Source organism: Stegastes partitus, unplaced genomic scaffold (genome assembly GCF_000690725.1).
Source record: "Stegastes partitus isolate 25-593 unplaced genomic scaffold, Stegastes_partitus-1.0.2 Scaffold635, whole genome shotgun sequence".
In the NCBI taxonomy this organism is placed as follows: domain Eukaryota; kingdom Metazoa; phylum Chordata; class Actinopteri; family Pomacentridae; genus Stegastes; species Stegastes partitus.
In genome coordinates, this window is record NW_007578366.1 from 294,085 (window position 1) to 313,605 (window position 19,521).

General features: G+C 42.6%; 1 protein-coding gene across 1 annotated transcript in view; it reads left to right on the plus strand.

Moving 5' to 3' along the window:
* Positions 1-19,521, plus strand: part of aplp2 (amyloid beta (A4) precursor-like protein 2) — a 64,444-nt gene that overhangs the window by 21,130 nt on the left and 23,793 nt on the right. Inside the window, exons 2-3 of the mRNA XM_008289775.1 lie at positions 8,136-8,309; positions 10,870-10,999. Of these exons, the coding sequence (XP_008287997.1) occupies positions 8,136-8,309; positions 10,870-10,999 (304 nt within the window). The remainder of the gene's footprint in view (positions 1-8,135; positions 8,310-10,869; positions 11,000-19,521) is intronic.

Below are 19,521 nucleotides of genomic sequence, written 5' to 3' on the forward strand. Positions count from 1 at the left end.
TAAGATGTTTTTTTCTGCTTTTGGCAAAACAAGCTGTTAAGACGTACGCCTGCATGGAGTTTATTGGTATGTAGGCTGCACATGTGCACAACAAAGTGAGCAAGGAAGAGGTGAAAAACACACAAAAAGGGAAGATTTTGCTGCAGAAACATAAGCGTATGGACATGTTTCAGCGACACAAAGCAATCGCTGCCACTCGAGACGACACAGCTAGTTTGTTTGAGCACCAAAAAAACACCATAAACAGAGTTATTCAAGTCATCTGGGGAAAATTCCTGTATTTTTAACATATAAAAGCAAAATATTGTGATGTCTGCTTTTTCCCTGGTAAGAGGTTGCCTCCAACAAATGACATTTTTGACAAATTTTGTCAATCCATGAACTAAACAGTTAATCAAAAAGTACATCAGCAATTAGACAAATTGGTTCTCAACCTGTTCTCTCCGTCTTTTCTTAATCTCTGACCTCTCTTGTGTGTACGTTTCACACTGTAGCCCCCACAGCATGCGTCGTTATTTCTTTCTCTTGCGATTCCCACCCTGCTCCGCCGCAGTCAGCTCACGTAAACGGCTAAATCCGACTGAGTCTGAATAAGCAAAACACAAATAGAGGTTAAACGCTGATCCGTGTTTGAAATGGCTCTTGTCGTAAACACATCTTTGTCTGTTGTGTGGATTCTTGTCTTGTCTCTTCCACGAGTGACACAGAACGAACCAGATGAAATGCTGCGTTTGGGAAAGTAGCTGTGTTTTCTGTTTTTTTTTTTTTTTTAATGTCACAGCTGAAATTGGGGTCTTTTCATGTCTTCTGAGCAAAGTATTCATTGATCAGTGACTCAAAACACTGCGTGCATTTGATTTAAGAGGGATTAAATATTTTATATATGCTGTCCTGCAGGGAGATTCACTTACAGAAGCAGCAAACAAAAGACGCAGTAAACAATGCTCCACTTAAAGCCGCCCTCCAAAGGATATAATAGAAACTAAAGCAGAAATATAAGTGCTTTAATCCTTCCTCTCCTCATATTAGCACGACGCAATAATTGCAGTTAACCCTGCTCCTCGTGAACATCAACACTTTTTATTGCGAGCAATAAGAGACGGAAATCAATATTCATTTTATGTCCGTGTGCATCGTACATGCAGATCAAACTCCTGTACATGTGTGTGCGGCTTTCCCACCACCGCATATCTTGTTTAAGTATTAAGTCACCGCAGGGAAGGATTAGGTGGATTAATGATGCCGGGCATTTCTCTGCGCAGTCACATGGACACTAAGCATTCTGGGAACCTACGAATCCCGACCGGTGCCTCAGTCTGTTTTTAAAAAAAACGGGCCAGACTGCGAGGATGGCTTCACCATACCTCTGCCAAAATTAGACCGGTTGCCACCGCTCAGAGAGGCCTGCAAAGTTTATAGACTCTGTTGACACTGGAGCCGAATGCGGCGTGGCTGTTTTTATATGCAACACGGGGCAGTTCAGCAGAAAATGTCAGAATAATGTCGCCACGTTTATTAGACTGTCTGTCTGGTCTCGGAGGAGTTTAGTTTTCCAAAGTTGCCACCTGTGTGTTTGTGTTGGAGGATCATCGCCGGGGCTCGAGCCCTGCTGTTTTCAACACCTTGGCTCTTATGTAGTCATTTCCCCCCTTTTCCCAGTGTCCTCTCAGTGTGTGTCCTGAGCTCACACTCTGCTGATCGCGCTGCCCCGAGTGGTCAACCTGAGACCACACACACACACAGATTGGATTAGCTCCTTTGGATCTTGCCCAGATGCTGTGTGGTAGGTCATGTAATAACTGACCCGAACTGGTCCAGGAGGCTTTTTGTAAAACCTCATTAAAGAATACTACGCTTTTCTTTTTTTTCTTTTCTTTTTTTTTTTCAAAGCTAGTGCCAGTAGTCTTAATTGCACTTTCCTTTTCCTCTTCTTCCAGCTGGTGTCTGCATACAATCAGTATTGTTGCTGCTACCAGGCTTCATTTCCTCCCTTTTTAGGATTTTCATAGGAAAAAACACATTTTCTGCCTTGTATTCTAAAAAAAAATGTTCCACAGACTCGCAAATTGCCCGAGCTAAATAATCTATCACGGTAAAATGTGAGGCCTTAATTTGGTTTTCTGTGAATTGCGGTTGTTTCATCGCACCTACGTTCAGCATTTTCATGTGGATGCATTCATTTCTCCTCGCTGTTGATCACCCAGAGCAAGAAATGCAAGTCACAGCACAATAATCCTGCAAAAAAAATGAGAATTTATTCTTCCATCTATATCTTTTTAATTACTTTTAGGATGCGTATACCACTGTAAGGGTTGTAAGACTGAAAAATAAGTGAACTTTATATTGCTGGCATCCCAAATGATGGTATGACTTAAATGAGAATAACACTCTCAAAAGCGATTCAGATGAACGATTCGCACCACCTAATTATGTTTGCAAGATATCAAATTTACTGATTTAAGTACCCTTAATGTTGCCATTTATGCTGCATCAATTTCATATTATGAGTAAATTCAACTCAAATTTCTGCCTTAGTTGATTTACAACTAAATTCATGTTGAGTTAATGAAATTGCTAATTTAATGTTTCCCCTGCTTGAGTTCAAGATTGAAGTCACCTCCTTATCTCAACATGCCGGGACGATTTCAGACTGGAGATTAAAAATACATTTGATGGTTGAGGTAAATCTACTTATTCCAACTCAATATAGTTTGTTGGTTGAACACAACTTCATTAGAAATCGTCTCAGCTCGTAAAGATTGACGCAAACTGTTGCGTTCGTCGAACCCAAACATCGTCCACAGAGTGCAGACGCTACCATAAGCCAGATATAGACCGTAAACACTCTGCAACATCCCGAAACAACACAATTTTTCTGCTTTTTCCAACGCAGAGGCAGAAAGATTCGCCTCTAATGTGTTTGCTCATTAGAAAACCGCCCTCATGGTATATTCAGCTGTTACGAGGAACAAAAAAAAATAAAAAAAGGAGCGTTTGTTTGTGTGCGCGTCCAATGTTCCATGCGTTATTTCCCAACAAGCGCTGTCATGTCTTCGCTTGTTTTATGCGAATCTTGGCTCGGCGCGCAGAGCAGGCCAATAAAACATGTTTGTGTGCTGGAGGCAGACTGGGAAAGCAGCAGCGGCAGCATACTGGTGTGTGTTTGCAGTGAGGAGTGAAAACGAGCTAAACGATCCTCAGCCCACACAGCTTTTTTTTTGTGTGTGTGTGTGTGTGTGTGTTGCTTTGACGAGCGTCTGTGGTGGCAGGCCTGTCTCTGCAGCCTTCACGCCGCCTCTCGCCCGTTTCTTTATTGCATTACAGCCTGCGTTCATTTGAGAAGAATATTTCCAAACCGGGACTCAAGCCAACCGGCGCACGTTTCCCCGCCGCTCCTGTCAATTTACCGTATTTGCCTGAGCTTTCGTCTCGTCTCGCCGCCGCCTCTCCCTCTTCCCAACTTCCACTCCCTCTCCCTTCCCCTCTTTTGTGTCTGCCTACTCATAGCAGCAGGTGTTCACACTTACACATGATATAACATCTCGCGGTGAGTCAGTAATGAGAGATGAGGAGGCTCAATGGCTTGTTAGGTGTGGCGGCTTATCGTTGTTTCTTCCAGAAAGTGTGTGTTTGTCACAACAAATGGCAACACTCGAGACCAGAATCAGAAGTGATGCAATCTTAGTCAGTCAAACCCACCACCGATGGCTTTATCCAAGTAGAAAATAGTTCAATTATGTGTACGAATGCTGGAAAAATCCACCTTTCACCGAGTTTTCTTCCCGTAACTTGTCAAGATGTTGTCGATGACTCAGCCTTTCTTATCCCAAAGTATAAAATGTGATTACAGGTGTCGAAGCAAACCAACCAACCCGTTACCGCCTTATAAAACCGAGCTTCTTAAAACGTGCATCGAGGTGTCGGTTTGCACCGTCATCCAAATCATCAAGCGAGCGATCCTCAAAGGCTGCTGCCGGCGCCAATTTTGCAATCTTTGATTCATTTTGCTTTTGAACTTTAAAACAAAGTCGCTCTTGTCCCGGCCTGAACTTCTGTGGAGGAAAATTACAGTCGATGTTATTTCATGTGACCTTTAAGGAGGAGTCAGATTACATTAAATCACAGTGGAAATGAAAACTAAACTGGTGAGGAGTTCATCCGCCGCCAAGAGTTACTTCTACTATTTCTCATTTTTCTTCCTCTGATTTCTTCTGGTCGGCGGAATAAATCGATCTTAGACGATGTAAAAAAGATAAAAATTGAGACGCTGACGCTGCAGTTTTGTGGTGTCACAAAGCTGAGTCACATCCATGTTAAAAATCTGAGATGTAGTCTCAATAACATTGTTTTTTAGAGTGTAGACAGTAATAGAAACTAGATACAGACAGTAAACACAAAATAACACAATTTTTCTGCGTTAGTTTTGTTTGTTGAGCCCAAACATAGTTTTTTTTTAAACTTAAACCAGATATAGACAGTAAACGCTCTGTAACATCACAAATAACACAATCTCTCTGCTTTTTACTCAGTAGAGGCGGACAGATTTGCCTCTAATGTGTTTGTGTTTGCTCATTAGAAAACCAGATTAATGGCATATTCATTTGTTAGGAGGATAAAAAGGAGCACCCATGCATCATTTCAGAAATACAAACTAAACCGGTCAGTGGTTTGTATTCATCCGCCGCCAAGAGTCGCTTCTATTATTTCTCATTTTTCTTCCTCTGATTCCATTTTGCTGGTCGACAGAACAGATCGATCTTAGATGATGTAAAAAAACATAACAAAAATCAAATTGAGACATTGACACTGCAGTTCTGAGCTGTCCAAGGCTGAGTCACAACCACGCTAAAAATCCTGTCAGCTTTGAGCTGTTGTTTGGAGAACAAAGGCGTTTTTTTTTGTCTCGGCAGTCGTGCGCGTCTCCTGCCGAGGATGTCACCGTCAGCAGAACTCGCTGTCGGCTCTGTTTTCCCGTCCTTCTGCTTCAGGTAACACTGATGACCCGACAGGGAGCACAAACAAGACAATCTTCCCCTGACCCGCTGCCCTCCCCTCCCTCAGGCCCTCAGCGGCTACATGTGCTCTCCGGTGCCCCCTTGTAGCACTTCTCTTTGTGCGAGCGTGGCCCAGAGCAGCTCTTTTCTTCGCCAGTAAACAGGCATGTGACTGCGGATCAGCCGGCATTAACCAGCTCCGCTCAGCCTCGTTGGAAGTTGAAGACAAATAAGGACTGAAAGAGGTGTCGGGACGCCTTCGACGCTTGTTTCTGTGGTCCGACTGTCACCGCCTCCCTTAATGTGCTTCTTCGTCTCCCTCATTTCCTCCCCGCCTCTCTGGAAATCTAACAAAGCAGCGAGAGGGAGGACAGCAAACAGGAATGTTTATCTGCAGCCGGTGTGGATCCCCATTAGCTTCGGCCTTTTTCATTCTCCCTGCGATTCATTTTACAATAAGACGTTAGTGTTTGTATTTACACAGCATACAGCGACTAATGCACTTGTGACACAGCGAACAGTCCACGAAGGCTAAACAAAACGACCGAAATAGAACAATTTGTCAGCATATCTACAGTAATAATACTAATAACGACACTCAAAGACACTTTACAAAGTAGGCAAAAACAATAAAAGTGGAGAAAGGAGCATATAGAAAACATTTGAACATCTAAAGAAATAATAAGGAAGGAATAAAACAAAAATCTTAGTTATTTTGAGTATCGATTTAGCTGATTATTGGAGCCAATATTCAGCATTTTTCTGTATTTTCTTAACATATTTCAAGCCGCCTCTCTCAGTTTGTAGTCACTGGTTCCAAATCTCTTTCTTTTTACTTTACGTTTGTACTACAGCTGCCCTCATGAAGCACGTACTGTTTCATACAGTATGCATTCAACCTGGACGTACTACCGCGTCATAATAATGCTCCTTAAGCTTTAACCTTTGCAGCCTGTCGTGCAAAATGAGGCGTCATTTGTTTGCGCGCTCTCTGCAGCTCAAGCTCGTTTGTGTTCGATTGTGGATCAGAATTACCGGAAATGGATGCTGGCTTCCATGCTGCAAAATCTGACCACATGAAACAGGACATCTGGGTGTTTTTTTTTTTTGGAGTACTGCATTTAACATGTATTAGGACGTAGTGAATCTTTTTCGTATGGTACAGCCACTCTGTAGTCCTCAGCACTGATCTGATTGGGATGAACAACAGTCTACTTTCATTAAACTTCTGTCAAACATAAGCATCTTAACAGTTTGTCAACAAGATTTTCATTTTTGCCGCAAAAGTATATCAGTTATGGGTCTCCTTGATTGTATTAACATCAGCCCGAAAGAAACATATCATAGAACTTCTAAACTGTCTGCACTTATTTGGCACTTTTCCACCAACTTCAGTGTTTTGCCGAAGGACACTTCAACATGCGGAAGGTCAGGGGATTGAACTGACAACCGTCTCTATGATCCTGATAGTGAGCTGCAGCATAAAGTGGCCGCTCTCCGCTTTCTTTCTTTCTTTCTTTCTTTGATAACTGTGGTAATCTAAAGCTTTTGCATTCATCTTTCATCCGTTGGAGATCAGCATGCATTGAATTCTTTTATTGCCTCACGCCTGCGGTGGTGGTGCAGAGACGAAGGAGTGCAGCAATACAAAGAGTCTGCCGCTCTTCCAGGACTCCGTAACGACAGTCCAGGGTCTGCTCGCTCGTCTGCGTGAATGAACGCTCGTCGACGAGGCTCTCGATATGTTTTATGATTATGTTCTCGTGCTGCTGAATGTATATGTGCGTGCAGCGTACGTGGGTTTGTTCAGTTTCTGTGTGCATGCAGACTCAGCTCTGGCTGGCCCTGCAGCTCATCACACGCTACAGCCAACTGCTGATTACACAGCACTTGTTTTGTCCTCGCTCTACTCTGTTCTGCAGCTATTGTCAGCCAGGCAGCCTGCGCACGATTAGACCGAGAGCTTTGTCTAACACTCTGTTACTCAAGTCTCCCTCTTCAGCTGTTTTTGTCGTGCGGAGGACACGTCAGTCCTCGTCTCCTGAAGGTTTCGGACCCAGAAAACGCTCTGTCCGGCTCGTTCCCTTGATCTGTCCTCGGAGCTGAGGCCTGTTTACTCGGCTTGATGATGTTATGACAATCAGGAGGGCATCAGTTCCGTTCCACTTCCCGTCAGGAGGCTCCCTGGTGTGTGTTTTGGGACGGTTTGGCATGCAGAGCTGCAACGCCTCACTGATTAATTAGAGTCCCGCGCAGTGACACCCCGAGCATCGGTGGAGCGTCAGCAGGCCGTGACTTACAGCACGACGCCGAGTCATTTGAAAGCCAGTCGTGTGAAAGCAGCGGTTTTCAATGTGTCCATTTTCAAAAGGGAGTTAGAGTGAAGTTCAGGCGGGGCTGGGTGCTCAAGCTTCCTGCTTGCCGAAGGAGGAACTGCATAGTTCAGTAAATAATGACAGAGAGGACTCAGATAACAGATTTCCCCTCGTGTTCAAATGGTGGGGAAGCAAACAAAGATGGGAAAGTCTAGTAGGAAGAAAAGAAATACCACAGAATTATTCGACAAATCCTGCGCTAACACTTGTTTCCACTGCGCTATACCTGTCGTGGCTGACGATGGAAGGAATGCTCACTGTTTACTTTGAAGAATAAATGATCTGTCCGTTCTAGGAAGACTTTGGTCCCAGGAGGCTCAGAAAGCTGTGCCCTCCTCAACTAGGAATGTCCTGCTCTGTGAGCCATGACGGACTCCATTTTTTTTTTTCTCCATGTGCAGCCTCTCATTCCCTAAATATGCATCAGAGCAAAACACCTTGTGCACACACCCAATCAAACCTGCACTCATTTAACCATTAACTCAGCCAAACGTTCCCGAAGTGCGTTTAATTCTCCTCCCGTCTGAGCCCCTCTGCTCCCTCAGCACTGCAGCATCACATCTCGTATAGTTATCTGTTGCAGTACATGAGCCGCCCTACGTGGTCAGACTCCTCAGTACGGAAAGTGTGTTTATGAGAAGAGTGAGTGGAGCCGACAGTTTCTCAAGTCTGTCAGCCGGGATATTCGCCGGCTTTTACGAGCTCTGTAATGATTGAGTGCACCAACCCCCCCTCCGTTTCTCTCTCTTTCTTTGTCCTTCTGCAGGCGCTAGCGGCCAATGCCGGCACAGGGTTCGCCGTGGCCGAGCCGCAGGTGGCCATGTTCTGTGGAAAGCTCAACATGCACGTCAACATTCAAACCGGCCGCTGGGAGCCCGACCCATCCGGAACCAAGAGCTGCGTAGGAACCAAAGAGGGCGTGCTGCAGTACTGCCAGGAGGTAAGTCACTGCGACACAGACAGATCTCCATCCTGTCAGTCTAGAAGTGATGCAGCTCAGACAAAAAAATAAAAAAGTCAGAAAAGAGCAGGAAAAGCATCTCTATGAGCTGAATTTTGTTTGAACCCTCTGAACCCCAAAACCTACTGGCAGCTATGTTGTCTTTACAAAATCAGCAAAATTAAACCATTTATCAGAGCCTGAAACTGTAAAAACAGAACGAATCATCAGATCTCTGATCCACTCATCTGTGATGGGCCAATCGGCCGAGAAGCTGGACGAAATCTAAGCTTTACATTGTGATTCCTCATCAAAATCACAAAGGCCCACCGCTGTAGCTCACCTGGTTCAGCTGGCGACCCATGTGCTGGGGCTATAGTTCCCCGACGCAGCGGTCATGGATTTGAATCCAGCCTACGGCCATTTGCTGCAGGTTCTTCCCCCATTCTTCTCCCCACTTTCCTGTCTCACTCTCTACTGTCCTGTCAAATATAGGCAAAAAGGTTATTTGCTTTAACCAGATTCTATAAAAAACAAAAAATTCTGGAGTCCTCGGCACAACTGAAAAGCCATCAGTGACTGAGCTGTGACCAACGGTCATGCTACAAAAATTCAAAGACTTTCAGTGCAACTAGGCTGAACTGCAGGCCGTGTTTACACAGAGCAAGTAGGAGAAAAGAATGGAGGCAAAATGAAAATGTAAGATGTAAAATGTAAAAATATCTATAATATAATGAGTCACCATGTATTTTCCAGTATTGCTAACACATCTAGGTGCTTGGAAAAAATACTGAACATGCTGATACGAGCTGTTTTAATTTTTAGGAAAATAGAGAATCGATGTAATTTAACTTTGATCCATGCTTGTGCTGTTTCCATAGAGGTCCAAGACTTTGAAACATTTGCCCACAGTATGTAAAATATAATATGCCAGAATCTGCAGCTGTAAATGTGCAATGTGCATTTAAAAATCAGAATTTTATGGCCTTTAGTTGAGTCGAGTTATATGTTGTGACTTGCATATTTGCGCTGGTTAGACTTCATTTCAGTCTCATTGCTCCAGTTTGCACTTTTCTAGTTAAGCATTCTAATAAAGTCTGTCAGGAAAAAATTGTAAATGTCATTTAGTGAGAATTAAAGTAAGAGTTTGACATTTTGGGAAGCGCACGTATTTACTGTCTTGTTGACAGCTGAAGGATGAGAAAAGCAAAACTAATCTCGTGCCTGTGCAACAAATTGGTAAGAAGCAGATTTAGCAAACATGATGTATTAATTAGTGAACTATAGAGCTGCTGATGGGAATATTTTACAGGGTCGGGTGGTTTAGTTTAGCTAACCTGCTCCTGGCTCTGTGTCTAACGGAGAGAAAATGAAAATGGGATCTTCTCGTCTGGCTCGTGGGAAGAAAAAGTTGAGTAGTAGGGTCGGAGTAAATCAATACAATCAAATTATAGTTTTGCAGAGGTATGCAGAGCTGCAACAAATGAACTGAGCAACTGTTGTGTGACTGGATTTTTAATTTCATCGATGGATCTGGAGCGATTGCTTGAAATTCAAACTGGTGCTTTAAGACACTAATATCAAGACAACAATAGCAACAGTCGTTCCGTACAGTTCTTTCTTACCTCTGCTGTCACCTTCATGTGCACATGTCGAGTGTTGAATGGGCTGAACAACATTTGCATAAATGCAATGCATTCAGGCGTTTAGTCGTAGATTCTTGCTTCTTAAATTTATTTTCTGATTCCTTCCCTTCTCTTGTGGACAAATCAATCACCTTGAGCTTTAGGAAACTCTGATGTTTTTCACCATTTTCTTGCATTTTATAGATCAAACAGCTGATTGATTATCCAAAAACAACAACTGACAGATTGAAGATATCTTGTTTTTTTGTTGTTTTTTTACTGTTGCAGCTCAATTAGTTAGCACAATGTAATGTTGCAGACATTTTAGTTGAGGTAGGGGGCTCTGCAGGTCTGAAAAGACCCGTGTTATATTAAAGGGAGCTGGCTAGCAAGGTGGAAAAAGGCAATTTTCATTTCGCTGCGATTTGTCATTAGAGAGGCTTTTGAGCTCTTCCTAACAGACACATATTATTTACAGTATAGTGGGTGGCATTTCAATTACCAGACCCTGTGACTGTCATTTTCTCTCGCTGCCTCTAAAATTAAGGACATGTTTTTTTCCATGGCATGGATATCCTCGCTCTTATTTACTCGTTCCTCCTACTGTGTCTCCAAACCCAGGAGGCTGCTGGTAATACTGTCATGGTTTATTATGCAGCTGTCCAAAAGTAAAAAAAAAAAAAAAAAAAAAAAAAATAAAAAAAAGCAAAAGCAGGGCTGTATGTTTCCAAGCTGCCATCCTCAAAAGCTTCAGTTGCATTTTTTTTTTATGACATTTTGATGGCATTTGGGGGAAGAGTTGAGCAGATGGCATCTAGAAAGTATAAAGCGTGGATTAAAGCATCCTATTGAAGCTCCACTTATCGCACCTTCTCTCCCTCGCACATATATTCAAAAGTCCTCTCTCATTATTTGCTTCCGTTTCCCTCCCGCAGATGTATCCAGAGCTCCAGATCACAAACGTGGTGGAGGCCAACCAGCCGATTCGCATCGAGAACTGGTGCAAGAAGGAGAAGAAGGTGTGCAAAGGCCACGCCCACATCGTGGTGCCTTACAAATGCTTAGGTAAGCCTAATGAGTAGTTCAAGGTCCGGGGGAATCTTCACAGACGTTTAGGTGGTTGTAAATGGCCCTTCAGATCAGGTGCTCCTTGTCTGTATCCGCCAGTGCAGAGAAGGACTGGATTATGATGCATGGGCGCCACAGGCAGAGGTGACATGGAGCGATATTGGAGTCTGATTCAGTTGACTAATTCTGGCCTTGAGCTGCAGATTGAGCAGATCCAGGCTGGATGGGAGCTAATGTCTCTGAGAACGGATGGCTAAAGGAGAGTGGAGGATGGAGGTGGGAGCAGTGGGGGGGGGGGAGAGAGAGGCTATTATTGCTGGGGAGGCTTGTTGAGCAATAAAGCACAATCTTATTTCCCCCCTCAGACAGTGGCCATAAACTCACACAGACACACAGGGTCAGCAGGAGAGGGGGTCTGCGAGGAGGCCGGCTTTATTACTCCCCATTTCTCCATTCGCCTGCACTGTCATACACAACCCTCCGCCTCCTCCGTCTCCTGCAGCATCAGTGTAATCAGCAGTGGCAACATGGCTATATTCTGCTTTATTAAATGTCAGATATAGCCTCGGAGTTTGCGGGCCACATGCCTTTCTGTCCCCGACTTACAAGGAAAAAAAACCACAGCTGCTGCCTCGGAGGATTGCAATAACGGAGAGTTCTGAAACAAGGCTTCTCCCTGTATTTGTCAGGAAAGGGAAGAAGAAAACATCTTCCTCCATGCTGCAAGACACTTTCCGGCACCCTTCCTCCGTCCAAAAGCCTCTTGCTGATTGAGTTGTGCCGCTTTTCTTGGATGAAAAAGCCATTAGCAGTTGCACTGGACTGTGAAATGGGCTACAATTCAAGAGCATTTTTGGCAGAGAGGAGGTTTGGGGGGAAATTCATGGGACAGCAAACACACAACTAGAGTGTCTACTTGGTGGCTGAGACGGGAATACGGATGAGAGGAGTTCACAGGCGGAATCGGTCTCCAAAAATCCCCCCTCGGTTTCGCTCTCGTCTTACGTCCTCGAGCTGTTTCTCTCGCACCATCTGATGCCGTTTCCTCGTGTCCAGCTGTTGCACCTATCAGCAGCCTAAAACGTCTCATTACGATTCATTTGCATGACCGCCGTGTAATTAAAACAGTCCCATTACCTCTTTTTGGAATAATTAAGCAGCTTCGTTGCTTGTTCTTGCAGATTTCTCTTCTCAGGTCCGCGCTCTCGTGCCCCGTCAAATTACAGAGGCCTGCTCGGCCGCTCTGCCGGGTTTTGAACTGACAGACCAGAGGAGACAGATGGAGAGCGAGAGACAAACATAAGGTGTTGGCTGGAAGGAGGTGATTCAGTGGGTTTCTGCTTAATTATGTAATGGAGCATGTTAGGGGGGCTTCGTTGGAGGGCTCTGATCAGATGCTACATGCCTCTTTCGCCTCACCTCTCTGCTCCATTATTTGTCAGGCCTCTCTATCGGATCAGATACGATAACGAGCTCCTCTGAATTATTCATTGTTTGTGATGTTCACGTAATGTTCCAGAGAAATGAACATCAGAGGTTCGGCCTCATATTCGTCAGTGTACTTTAATTATAGCAGAATCAAAAAAGAAAAAAAAAAATACTCCAAAGGGAGGTGGGCTATAGCTCGAAGGATATGATTAAAAGGACCAGACCAGCACCCATGTCAAGTTAATAGGTTTATATGAATAATGTAAGTGCTAAGGACGGAGCTCGCTGTTCAAAAAAAAAAAGAGAGAGAGATGGGTTATGCCGTATCCCATCTCGCCATGCGAAGGCTCAGAGCCACAATCCCTCCATGTTTCCTGTCCCCCAAACAATGGCTCCGCAAATGAATGAGATTTTTGTTCCATGGCACTCTAATCCTTGCAGCATGATGTCTTTGTCAAACAGCACAGGATTATTTCAGAGACTTTTTTTTTTTTTTTTTTTCATTATTATGTCTGGAACGGTGAGAACAGTCGGTGGCAGATGTGTGGCTGGAGCGTTGCTTAGACCGTCTCTTACACAATGATTAAATCGTCGGAAAATTTGCTGGGACAACACGGGCTGCGGCAGCTTTCTGCACAACAACAACGTGTGCAAAGAAAGTATTTTCTGCTCCGGGTAAACACGGGTTCATGGGGAACTTTCAGACGGCAGATTTACATTTCGTTCCTCGTTTAGAAAATCCAGAACTTCGGTTACATTTTTTTTTTCCACTGTGGGCTCATTTTTCACTGCAGTGTAAAGTCCTGCACCTCTATGGAAACAACACAACCATAGCTGGAAGTGGAGAGAGCTCTAAAATGTCTGCTTTGCAGTACAACAAAGCTGCAGTGGTGTAAATCATTAAAAAGTAGAGTTTCTTTGATTATTTATTCTACCAAAAAAAACAACTGGAATCATTATGTATATTACTTTGCCTCAGTGTTATCAATACTGGAATACAGTAGTGGCTCGACTTACTATAAATATTTTACTATTTACATTTTTTAGTTATTTCCATTCTTGTCTCCTGTCTGCTTTGTATAAACACTGCCTGCAGTTCATGTGAAATCACTGTTTGTCGCAGTAGAGACATGAAAGACTTCATGGTTGTGCCAGGAGGGCAGAATTTTTTGATATTTTTTTAGAATCCGTTTAGAGCAAGCGCTGTTTTTGTGGCAATTTTTTAAAGGTAAAATAAAGCGATTTTAAAGAAACATCAGAATTTTGAACTTGGTTAGGTTTTCTGACAAAATGCCGAGTCACAGATTAGTAGTTCAGGGTATGTGGCTCTAAGTGCAACAGGTATTTACCTACTAACATTTTTTATTTGTTTCTGTGTTTGCTCCGTCTAACCACAGTCTGCAGTTCAGGTGAAAAGATCCTGAATTTTTGCAACGTGATTGTTCACAATTTTTTTTTGCAAAGTCTGATGACTGCAAGTTATTTTTATTTTCACTTTTTTGCAATTTTTTAAACACATGACAAAGACTTTAAAAAAAAAAAAATCAATGATCTTTTTATTGAATTTTAATACAAGAGAATTAACAATATAAAGATTTTCGTTGTGCATTACACAGCAGCATAAAGTAAAAAGGAGTAAGGAACACAAATTCTATGCAGAATATTGGTATAGTGTGTGTGAAGAAGACAAACTAACCAAAAACAGACAAAAAAACAAAAAAACCCCACAAGAAATCTGCAAAACATTCCCGGCAAAAACCAACATAATCACAAAGAGACACTGGTAACAAGTCCTCAAAGCAGCAACCAATATACAAGACTGTAAGACTGGATGTCAAGTGCTTTTCTCTTTGACAAAAACTATTTTTAAAAGAGATTTTAAGCTTCTTTTTTTTTTTTTTAAAGATTTGATTCAATTTTGCTGACGTAACAACGCTTTACAAAGGTTTAGCTAAAGTACTGGTGCAAACTCTCCTTGTTTTTACAGTTTCTGGATAGATTGCGTCCTTTTGCCTGTTTTTTAAAAAAGAAACATGTCTTTTAAACCTACTGAAGAGTTTTGGCGTTTAGATGATTAACTTCTGTTGCTGTTGATTCTAATCCAAACTGCTCTCATGTGTTTCAGGCGTATTGAGCTCCTTTTTGACATTTTACCCTCCACCTCATGGACGTTTCAGTAACAAAGCGTTTTACGGTCTCGTTTCGGTGGGAACATTTAACATTTATGGACCTGACACATGCTGCTGCTCCTTCCTGTTGACTAACCCTGTGGAGCAGAACAAACAGTGACTCCTCCTCGTATCACCAGAGCGATTGTGACTTCACTGATAATGGTACAAACTCAGGCTTGTTTCAGAGCGCCACACCTCTGGCTGTTTGCATTCCTTCACTTCTCAAGAATTGTTTTGCCATAACACAAAAAGTAAAAAATAAAAAAAAAAGGGACTGCTTTCCTTCCCAGTGATACAGTCATGTGACAGTATTACAGATTTAGCTCATGTGGCTGTTAGGTAATGGTAAGACTTGGGCAATAACAACAGTGTTGGTTCAGCCTCTGGTGGAAAACTATAAACTTGTTCTAAAAACACTGTAAAAGTCGTCTGTGTGTGTGGAAGCCAGGAGTCAAATGCAAACGTTATTTCCGTTATGCAACATCAGCCTCCAGTCGTAATCTTGGTGGCAGATCAGGTTCCTTCCACTTCAAATGCACAATCCATGACGGAAAAGTAAACAAAAGTACCACGCTGGCTAAAATCAAAGCACGGGAATGGAACCTGATATCATATTAACTGTACGGCAAGAAGTCAGACGATACAGCTGAGTGTGTGGCGCTGAGATTTAGTTAAAGCAAGAAAAACTGAGTATTCTGAGTCATTATTATCCTACAAATGTTGAATCTATAACCAAGGATCTTCATCTATATATCATATTATATCTCATATTAACTCATCAACAGTGCACAAAACAGATTATCTGCATTTTCAAAGACTGTACAGACTTCAAATTAAATCAAATTAAATGGAGTCTACTTATCTAACAAGTTTAAAACGACCTCAGTTGATCAAATTGCTGCTCATGTTGTTGTAATTTTAAGTTTAGATTTGGTTTAGTTTTATGTCTGAATGGCACGTCACAGATGTTTAGCTCAAACACCGTTGAAAATCTGCTGATTCTCTCTATTTTTGCAGTTTCTGACTGATAAATTGTGCTTTTTTTGGCTATTTTTTAAAAAGAAAAACAAGTCTTTTAAACCTTCTGGTGAGCTTTGAGTTATATTTTCAGATATTATACTGACTTTAACATAATCAGAATGCCATAAATCATAAAAAGGTTGAATTTCTTTCATTATAGTTTTCATTTTTCCAAATGTCCACACCCGTTAACACACAGGAAATCAAAACTGAGGCTCCACATAGTATTGATAATAAAGTATTAACATTTTTAGAGCTTCTGCAAACATTTTTCAAAGTTCTCTACAAGACATTTCACCATGCTGAATGTATCCTCCCACAACTTATCCCTCTGTATCCTGTTTTTAGCCGTGCTGCATTTCTTTTATTGATCCAGTATGTTTTATGTACCTCTCTAGTCTCCTTTCCATTCTGTGGAGACGCTACTTGCAGTTTAACTAAAAACTCTCTGAATTTTTGTCACCAGACTGTTGGTCACAGCAGAGTCACTTATAGCCTCACAATTGAGCTGAGAAGCTCAGATTTTTTTTTGTTTTTTACAGGATTCTATTTGAACAAACTGTTTAGTTTTGACTGTTTTTTTCACAATTTTTCAAAAATTAAATTAAATGCAATTATATAGCAAGTTTCACAGTAACCAAGAGAAACGGGCGGCAAGAAAACTCCGTGCAAAAAGCAAAACAGGATATAGATGTGTGAAATAAGTTTGTTTAAACCAACTAAAATCAATTTAAAACACCAAAAAACAAGGCAAAACAGGATAGCAACTACAAAGATTAAGTTCCTGAATAAAATCAAATATTAGAGACTGTTAAGAGCCGACTCGCTTCAATTAGTTCCTGCAGACTTTTTCTGAAGAGCCCTTGAAACAAGACATTTGAAGCTTTCTTCGCCGCCTTCCAGTACCGAAGGCCTCGTCAGTGCTTTGCTTGTGCAGTGTTCTCACCTTCACATGCCTGGGGCGCCTGTGGTGCCACCGGTCCAAGGATTCGACGGCGTTAGCAGGAGTATCTGATACATGCAAGGTTAGAGGAAAGGTGGATGAATAGAGCAGGTGGAGAGGAGGTCACCGAGGAGGAACGCGAGCCCTCACACTAAACCGAGCCCCGCAACGACACGCAGAGCGGCGAGCGAGGCACAGCTGCTCTCCAAACACCGCCATCCATCACCCACTGCACCAAGCCCACTCCACCTCGCAACCAAAGAAACCTCAGAGACGAGACGAGCTGAAGAGCGAGTGAATGAGTCGCTCGGCATCCGGCGTGCAGGATGTGGAGCCGAGGAGGCTTTTCCTTCAGCTTTCTTCTCTCTCTTCCTGTTTCTCTGGATGCTGAGAGAAGATGGAGTTAGCAGAGCAGTAAAATAAATATATATGGCAGCAGTAAAGCCAGGCAAAATGACTATAAAGTAAGCAAATTTCATGCATTCACAACTTTACTTGCGGGCAGTAGAAAAAATATTATCAACAAAATCCACTTCAGTATCAAACATAAAAGCACTCATCATGCAGAATGGCCACTTTCTGAGTGTTATTTTATGGATTTAACTGCTTTATTGTTGTATGTAAATGCTCCAACTCTAAGCTAATGTTCACTGCTTAACAGTGTATTTATATGTGCGGGTGAAATATACAAAAAGAAGTAACAGAAGAAATAATTGAGGCTTTTAGGCTTTAATGTTTTTCACTTCGCGTCATGTTTTTACTCGATGCAACATAAAGTCCTGCACCTTCGTGGAAACAGCACAACAATGGCAACAAGTACAGAGAACTGATTAATGTCTCTTGTGCCATAAATCATAAAAAAGCAGAATTTCAAACCCTGGAATCAACACATGCAACATTTTTCCACCTGCCTTCAGGTGTTACCAAGACTGGAAAACAGCGACTCTTCATGCTGATAATATTTTACTGCTTACATTTTAAATTAGTTCCCATATTATCTCCTCTCTACTCTGTATAAACACAACCTGCAGTTCAATCTAGTTCAGTGGCGAAACAAAAAACTCCCTGAATTTTCCTCCCAAGCCCGCTGCTCACACCAGAGTCACGAATAGCTTCACGGTTGCACCAAGGACCACAGAATTTTTTCTTTTTGATGGAATCTGAGTAGAGGAAAGAGTTTTTTTTTTTAAATAGACACGTCGAATAAAGTGATTTTGATGAAATATAATAATTTGAAACTTCGATTTGGTTTAGTTTCCCGACCAGTAGTTCAAGGATTGTAGGAGAGCTGAAAATCTGGCTGTGATTTATCCACTTCTGATAATCATAAATGAGAGGGTTTTTTTCTGGGCTATAGCTCGCCTGGTTGAACTGGCGTCCCATGTAAAGGGGCTACAGTCCCCGACATCATGGGTTCAAGTCTTGCTCATGACCCTTTGCTTTCCCTCATTCTTCTCCCCCTACTTTCCTCTCTCTCTCTCTCTCTCTCTCTGTCCTATCTTAAAAAGCCAAAAAAATATCTAAAAACAAACATCTGCTTAGAGCAGGCTGTATTTTTAGGCCAAATATTTAGACCAGACATGTAGAAAAGCACGATTCAAATGAAATATCACGATTTTTAACTTACATGTGGTCAAGTTTTCAGACAAAACAGCTTGTCACACGTTTATAATGCAGAGACTGTGGGGAAGTTGAAAACCTTTCTTTGATTTATGAGTGTCTGACACTGGAAAGTGGTGTCATTTTGGTGATTTTTTATTTTTTTTATTTTTTATTTTGGGGTTCACAGTTTTAAAATATCACACATAGTTTTCCTAGAAACCCAGGGAGCTGTTTTAAAATTCAAAACTCATTGTATTCTATTTAAAGTCTCATAAAAAAGAAGAAGCAGCAATTAGTTGATCACCTGATTGTCAGCATTGGTGATTAATTCAGTGTTTTGATCTGATGGGAGCCTGTATCTATGTACAGTACTTGTCAGCTGTGGCCGAGCAGACAGGCACCCGAGGGTCCACAGGGTCGGAGGGGGGGGTTGTTACTGTACCTCCTGGGCGGAGATGAGAAGCAGCTGCTGAGTCCTCTTCTATTTCCAGCTCTCTTCTCTTCCTATCCTACCCTCTCATTTTCCAAAACACTGCTTTTTCAGCCTCGGCCTGCCTGCTTCGCCTCGCCTCTGCTCCGGCAGCGCTGCCTCAGGCCGAGGTTAAGGCGGACCACTAAATGAGCAGTTACAGGACGGCTCCCAGCCTCCGTGGAGAAACCTCTAGACCCTCATTTGTGTGTTTCCAGTCCGCCCACTCTTTAGCCACTCTGATCTCAGCCCGGGCTTTGCTCTAAACCTCCTTTTCATCCCTCCCTCTCTCCTCCGTCGTTCTCTCTCCCCGCCTGGCTTTTCCATCTGTTTCTGACGGCAGCGCTTCTACCTGAGCACCTTGACGCGCTGCCAGCCAATCAGCAGCCGGCGTCCTTTTAATCTCTCCTCTGACCCCTGCACCACATTCTTAGATGTGCAGCTATACGGAGGAATTCACAAGATGCCTTTTCAAGCCATTTATTTCCCCCCCCAGATCTGCCTTCCGTCAACTATGAATAAAGCATCCCTGAATTGAATTCATCAAGCAAATGATATCGTTGACTCACAGGAACAGTCTGGACCACCTTAAAAGAGTCGCAGCGTGAAACCTGATTTTCCCCCCACTGCCATTTTGAATGCAGAATTAAAGATGCAGCCATAGAAGAGGAATGAATCCCTCTGAGCGTCAGCGCAGACAGATGTTCAAGTGTCAAATGGTCTTTCTGTTATGCCACTGTAATGAAATGTAAAGGACCAGGCAGCTATGAATTATTGAATCCTGTCCTTTTTTTCTTCACTCATCTCATCTGCGATTCCTTTTCAGTCCCGCCACGTGATTTATTGTGTCTAACTTTGGCCGTGTTGTTGAGCAGCGATTTTTTAT